The sequence below is a fragment of the Coenobita brevimanus genome, chromosome 33 (genome assembly GCF_032717465.1).
Source record: "Coenobita brevimanus isolate Jiangsu-jjx chromosome 33, ASM3271746v2, whole genome shotgun sequence".
Lineage (NCBI taxonomy): Eukaryota > Metazoa > Arthropoda > Malacostraca > Decapoda > Coenobitidae > Coenobita > Coenobita brevimanus.
The window spans coordinates 2152086-2158683 of NC_136986.1; the positions used below are offsets into that span (position 1 = coordinate 2152086).

At 39.7% G+C, this 6598-nt stretch overlaps 1 protein-coding gene across 1 annotated transcript; it reads left to right on the forward strand.

Annotated features, from left to right (window-relative positions):
- Positions 1–3767: 3767 nt before the first annotated feature.
- LOC145395712 (protein FAM200B-like) lies at positions 3768–4124 on the forward strand. Its single transcript, XM_080269253.1, has one exon. It carries the CDS (start codon positions 3768–3770, stop codon positions 4122–4124), a length of 357 nt encoding a protein of 118 aa, XP_080125379.1.
- The last annotated feature ends 2474 nt before the right edge of the window (positions 4125–6598 follow it).

The window sequence follows — 6598 nt, forward strand, 5'->3', positions numbered from 1 at the left end:
TCTACAGAAATTTCGTGACCTCGTGTACGGATACGAAATTCACCTATACACAGACCACAAACCTCTTGTGGGCATGTTCCAAGAAAAAGTCCTCTCTGGGAGGAGAGCACGATGGAAATGTAAAATCCAGAATTACAATGTAAACATTCACTACATAAAAGGTAAGGTAAATTTAGCTACCAATGCCTTATCACGAAACCCGTTAGCCAGTGTTGCTACAATCAGTCCACGGGAATCACTCTCCAACAATGATAAAACGATCCCCATAAATTAAGAAATTTCACAGGCACAAAGACAGGATCCAGTATCGTCTAAAGTAATATATCATCTCGAGTCAGGCGATGATCTACCATTACCCAAGTTACAGGTACCACTTGAACAATTCACAATGGTAAACAATGCCTTATATAGGGTAAATACAGGAAAAACAAATCGTAGAATAAATCCAGGACAAACAAATCATAGAAAAAATAATAGGCATTTAGTTATCCCTAGTACAGTGTTACCTCACATTTTAAGGGTAATACACGATAGTCCACATGCAGGGCATCCTGACAAGGACAGGGCAGTCCGGCAGGCCCGAATATCGTATTATTGGCCAACGTTACGCAGAAGACATACATAATCACATAGACAGATGCGAGTCATGTGTGAAACATAAACGTTATACATAATCACCTGCACCTATAGGAGAATATCCTGTACCTAGACAACCGTGGGACACTGTCACGGTCGATTTACTTAAATTACCCTTAATTACCAATCGCAGTCAGTATCTTTTTTGTTGCAACTGATCATTTCTCATGTTATGTGATCTTGGTTCCAGTTAAGGATAAAACAGCAGAAACAGTCGCACGAGTATTCATTGATAGTGTGATCTGTAGGTTCACCACGCCAAAGGTGCTAGTAAGCGACAAGAAATATGTAAACAATACAATATAAAGAAGTTAATATCTTGGCCTACCATCCAGCTTCCAATGGAAAGGCAGAATAAAAAAGTATTAGATGTACTACGGCACATTCTCAGTGAAAATTACGCAAACTGGTATGAATAGATCCCTAGAGTTGAAGCATCACTTAACTGTGCAATTAACAAATCAATAGGAGATACACCTCATTTCATCATTTACGGGTAAGACAAACTTCTCCCTTATGAGACGTTAAAGGGCGAGCAAAGTCCCATATGTAATTATGACGATTATCCTAAACTTCGCTATGTGAATTTCAAGAAATACACACAAAGGTAAAGAAACAGTTAGCGATGTGCAAGGAAGAAATGACAGAATCATTTAATAAGATGGCAAAAGAATCAAACATCAGCATAGGTGATATTGTCTATAGCCTCATTCACACTAGAAATAACAAACTGTCACCTATATTTGAAGGCCCATACAGGGTAATCAAGAGCAGAGACAATAAGGTAGCGATTAAGTCACTATCGAGTGATGAAGAAAAGAAACACATATTGATCACTTAAAAAAGATCTCAATAAATTCAGCTTGCAATTATAAAACACCAGAAACGACCGAAAACCCTAGTTCACACGGTGTAAATATGCCTGAAGCAATCAACACATCGGAATAAATTGCGGTCGCATACCAAATGGACAAACATGGGTGCAACCAATACAGCTCTCACCATAACAAGGCATTTGCATGACTTAGGAATCGATTTAGACTCCTTTTATAGGTAATAGGATTAAACAGGCCAAGATATCTGTATTATTCATCATCACTATCATCACCCTTAGCATAGCTTGCTAACAACAGTGGATTAGATCTCTAATACAGTTGTTCTTTCGGTAGATAAAGATGAGGCGAATAATTCCATGGATCATGTTCCTGTTGATATCAAGAGAATCACCTCACTTACATCCTCAATATGTAGTCCGACAAAGGTTCCTAATAGCTCCAACAGCCTCAACAGCAATAGTACAGGACATAATAAGTACCGAAGTTAGTTTGGACGTCCCGCAAGACATACCAATAATGTTACAGAAAATATCAGGACCACGTAGAACTCTGGAAGTGGTATTAAAACACCCCTCTTCACATGATCACCCCACACACGAAGTAGCTGAATTAATTAAATTAACCGACTGAAAGCTAGAACAGGCTAAGCACGTAATGATCACCATGATCCAGGATATCCCATCAGCTGGGAGTAACACACTTGAGACAAGAAACGACGTCACAAATACACGTAACAGACGCGGTTTGTTCGACCAAGGTGGAGCAATTCTGGGCAACATTTTTGGACTAGCTACAGAAAATGATCTAGAGGAAATAAATAAGATTTAACAAAATAGCACAAATTCTCTCATACCAATATTAGTTAGCTGATACTCAGAACACCTTAATGATGACTATTGTAAAGAACCTAAGGAAGACAGAGGCACCAACTCTAGGAATTGCAGAGAAAGTAAATGCACTAGAAGGTAACAGTACACTATTCCAACATCTCTCTGTGATCATAGAACATATTGATGTAATAATACTACAGTTAGACAATACAAGAGCTCAGTATCAGGCCTTCATGAAAGGAATTGTTAATGCTGGTAACAGAAAGATCACCATTAATTTACTACCCATTCACAACCTCCGGCAAATAATTAATCAAGACATTTTTTTTTTTTTTTTTTTTTTTTTTTTTTTTTTTATGTGTCCGACTCTGGGCATAGGCTTCACAGCCTGCTATCAAGGCCCAGCAGTCCTCCTACATACCATACACCTCTACATGTCACCACTTCGGCGCTAACACCCACCGTCCATATTGAATACATGCTAGGGCTGTCTCATACAGGACTGGTGTATTGGTATTAGCGGGGGTATTTTTATGACATGTCGGCGGGTCTTCTGGTAGATCAGTAAAGCCTGATTTAAAGAAATTCAAATCCTTAAACTGTTCCCTGCCCCAGCCAGGATTCGAACCTGGGTCCGTAAGGACTGCAGGCCACCTCTCTACCGATTGAGCCACCGCATGCATTGAAACCTTTGTCTGAGGAAAGAAATCTGATGTTATATTATCCCTATTCGGAAGCAACACTCACAACAACATAAATAGCAGTTCATGTACCATTCGTAACGGATGATTTTTTTCACAGTCTATCAATTATACCCATTTCTTCCTAAGAAAGATGACTCATTAGTCGCCATCAACATCAAAACAGAAGTCATCGTGGTCTCCAAGAAACAGGACGCTCTTACATTCACTAGTGAAACAACAGCTGAACACACATGTCGCACATCATTACATGCATTTCACCTTTGTCCTGCTATCGAGACATGTATTGTTGCTTATGACCATGTTGTGATGTTTGTTAATCATGTGGTGGCGTTTTGATCATGTAGTGGTGCTTATGATCATGTTGTGATGTTTGTTAATAATCATGCAGTGTTTTTGATCACGTGATGTTTGTCAATGATCATGTGGTGGTGTTTATGATCATGCAGTGTTTATGATCACGTGATGTTTGTCAATGATCATGTGGTGGTGTTTATGATCATGCAGTGTTTATGATCACGTGATGTTTGTCAATGATCATGTGGTGGTGTTTATGATCATGTAGTATTTATGATCATGTTGTGTTTGTTCTTGATCATATGGTTGTGATTATCGTCATGTTGTGGTGTTTATGATCATGTTGTGTTTGATAATAATCATGTTGTGGTGTTTTTTTTTCATATGGTGATGTTTATCTTACCTTACACGTGCGTTATGTTTTGCTCACAGATTTGCGTTGTTCGATGCACATCAAACAATTCCCAATGAGTGCAAAGAAGCGGAAGTGTCTTGATAAATATATTCGATTTGGATTCTTGTCCCTCCAAAAGAGTGACACAGAGGTCCCCCAGTGTGTGATATGTTACAAGAATCTGAATAATGATGGAATGCGGCCCTCATGCTTGGAACGCCACTTGAGGACAACACATCCTGCTCTTGCCGACAAGCCTAAGGCATTCTTTGAAACAAAAAAGCAATCCTTGAAGCAAGCTAAGACGGACGGCAGTAGGGCACTTCGGCAACAAACTTTAAAGGTTCTGGGGAAAGATAGTGCAAACAAGCTTTCCCAAATTTCTCTATCAAACGATACCTTCAAGAGATGGATCGATGAAATGTCTTAAGACATCAAAGATCAAATTCTTGACCAAGTAAGAGTTCTCCTGTATTTCCCATCCAGTGTGACGAAACGACTGACATCGCTTAGTGTTTTCAGCTACTGATGTATGCTCGTTTCGTGTCAGAAAACAGCATAATAGAAGAAATGCTCTTCTGCCACCCCATGGAAAGTTGTACAACAGCAGCAGCTACTTTTCATGTGGTATCAGATTTCTTTCAGGAAAATCAACTCTCCTGGGACTCGCTGGTAGGGGTGTGTACTGATGGAACAACAGCCATGCTTGGTCTGCAGTCTGGATTCATAACAAGGGTGAAAGAAAGAAGCTCATCTGCTGTTGGTATACACTGCATACTTCATCGTGAAGCCTTAGCACCCAGAACTCTATCTACTGAAATGAGGGATGTCCTGAACGTGGCTGTCAAGGTAGCTAACCTTATCAAAACTGGAGCCTTAAACAGTCGTATCTTCAAACTGTTGTGTAAGGATATGGAATCTGAACATCAAGCCTTTGCTTTTTCACACAAACTTACAATGGCTTTCAAAGGGAAACATGCTTCGATGGCTTTATGAACTACGAGAAGTAGCAACATTTCTAGAATCGCAGCACAGTCCAGATCTCCATGACATATTCCAGTCTGAAGGCTTTCTGCGATCTCTAGCTTACCTGGTGGACATGTTCGAAGCGCTTAATGCAATCAACCTTAAACTACAAAGGAAAAACATCAACATTATCAAGCACCACAACACCATTCGAGCCTTCACGGCCAAACACGACCTCTGGAAATATTGAATTGAGAATGGAAATACAGCCAGTTTTTGTAACTTGGATTCTGCTCTCATTCACAGTTACCTTGATTATGAGTTAAAGAAACAAATAATCACTCATCTGACTGACTTGAAAGCAGAATCCATCAGATACTTCCCAGATATAGATGAGAAACGTGAAGCCTGGAAATTCATCAGGAACCCATTCCAGTAAGAAGTAGCTGATGTTTCGGATGAAGTGCAAGAGGAGTTTCTTGAGTTAAAGTTCAACTCCTCAGCTGAGGAAGACTTCAAAGATCTGAATCTTGAGACGTTCTGGGTCAAGTACCTTCCTGTTTACCCTCTGATCTCACATCAAGTACTTCGGATTCTGACAATGTTTGGATCCACGCTTCTTGTCAACACCAAGTACAGCAACCGGCTGAACGATGAAGGGGACTTACGTTGTGTGATCTCTGACATTCCGACCACGCATTCAAGATCTGGTAGCTAAGAAGCAGTGTCAAGTAACTCATTTAATTTGTAAGAATGTAACCTGACTAAATATGCTGGGTATATTGTTTACACAGAATTCATGCTCAGTAAAAAGACTAAAAACACCAATTTCTTTTCAGTTTTTAAAGTCTGGGAGGGAATTTTATCAAGCTGGTTGAGGATGTGATGGGGCCGTGGAGGGAAGGACCAACTGCTAGAGGGGGTGTGGTAGTAAAAAGGTTAAGAAGCACTGGTGTAGTGTCACCAATAGGCAGAGGGAACTGGAATGAAAGAAAGAAAGATAGACAAAAGAGGGAGTGTAAAGTCACCCATAAGCAGAAGGAGGAGGAAAGAATGAAGTAAAGAAAGACGGAAGAAGAAGGAAGGAAAGCAGGGAGGAGAGGAAAGGGCAAACACCCGAGAGCAGCACTACATCGAGTGAGTGGATGGTGAGCGCCCCCACCTACCACCATGTTAAAATTCTGAAATACTTGATGCCTTTATCTGAACTATCTGCTTCATTGATACTGTTGTTGTTGTTGTTGTTGGTGGTGGTGGTGGTGGTTGATAGTGATTGTGGTGATGTTGTTGTTGTTGTTGTTGTTGGTGGTGGTGGTGGTGGTGGTGGTGGTTGATAGTGATGGTGGTGATGTTGTTGTTGTTACTGTTTTTGTTGTCACAGGTTTATCTGAACATGAACTCAATAGAGTGAATTTTAAAGCCGTCCTTTTCTTGAGATCCAGCATTGCCATTTCGGGGGACAGGGTGTTAAGGGACGTTTATAGGAAGGCAATGGAACTGCCCAATTATATCGATGGCACATCATGAGGGCTTCCTTCTTTAATACCTCTCTTGATACAAGGCTTATCAAATGTCAACAATACATTTCTGTCTTGTTGTACTGTCACCAATTCAATGCATGAAGGGTGAAGAAGAATAAAATGCATTTTTATTTTCTGCTATTAATAAAATGGTAAAAAAGTATGTTAAGAAGTAAGGTCATACCTCTTTCTCTTTATAGTATAATCATTGCCTAAAAGTAGCAAGAATAGTTAATGTTAACACCTTTCTCTTACGAGCTGTTACAGACAAAAAAAAATATATCATGTGAATTAATTCGTGTTTATTTTTTTCTGAATCAGACTTTACATACACCTCATAAGAGCAAAAGGACTTATGAACTATTTTTATTTTCTCTGGACAAAAAATACAATATTAATACACTGTGTACCCCTAGAC

Bases quoted from the DNA above. Each gene is read 5' to 3' on its own strand.
- LOC145395712 (XM_080269253.1), top strand. From the start codon at position 3,768: ATGAGTGCAAAGAAGCGGAAGTGTCTTGATAAATATATTCGATTTGGA.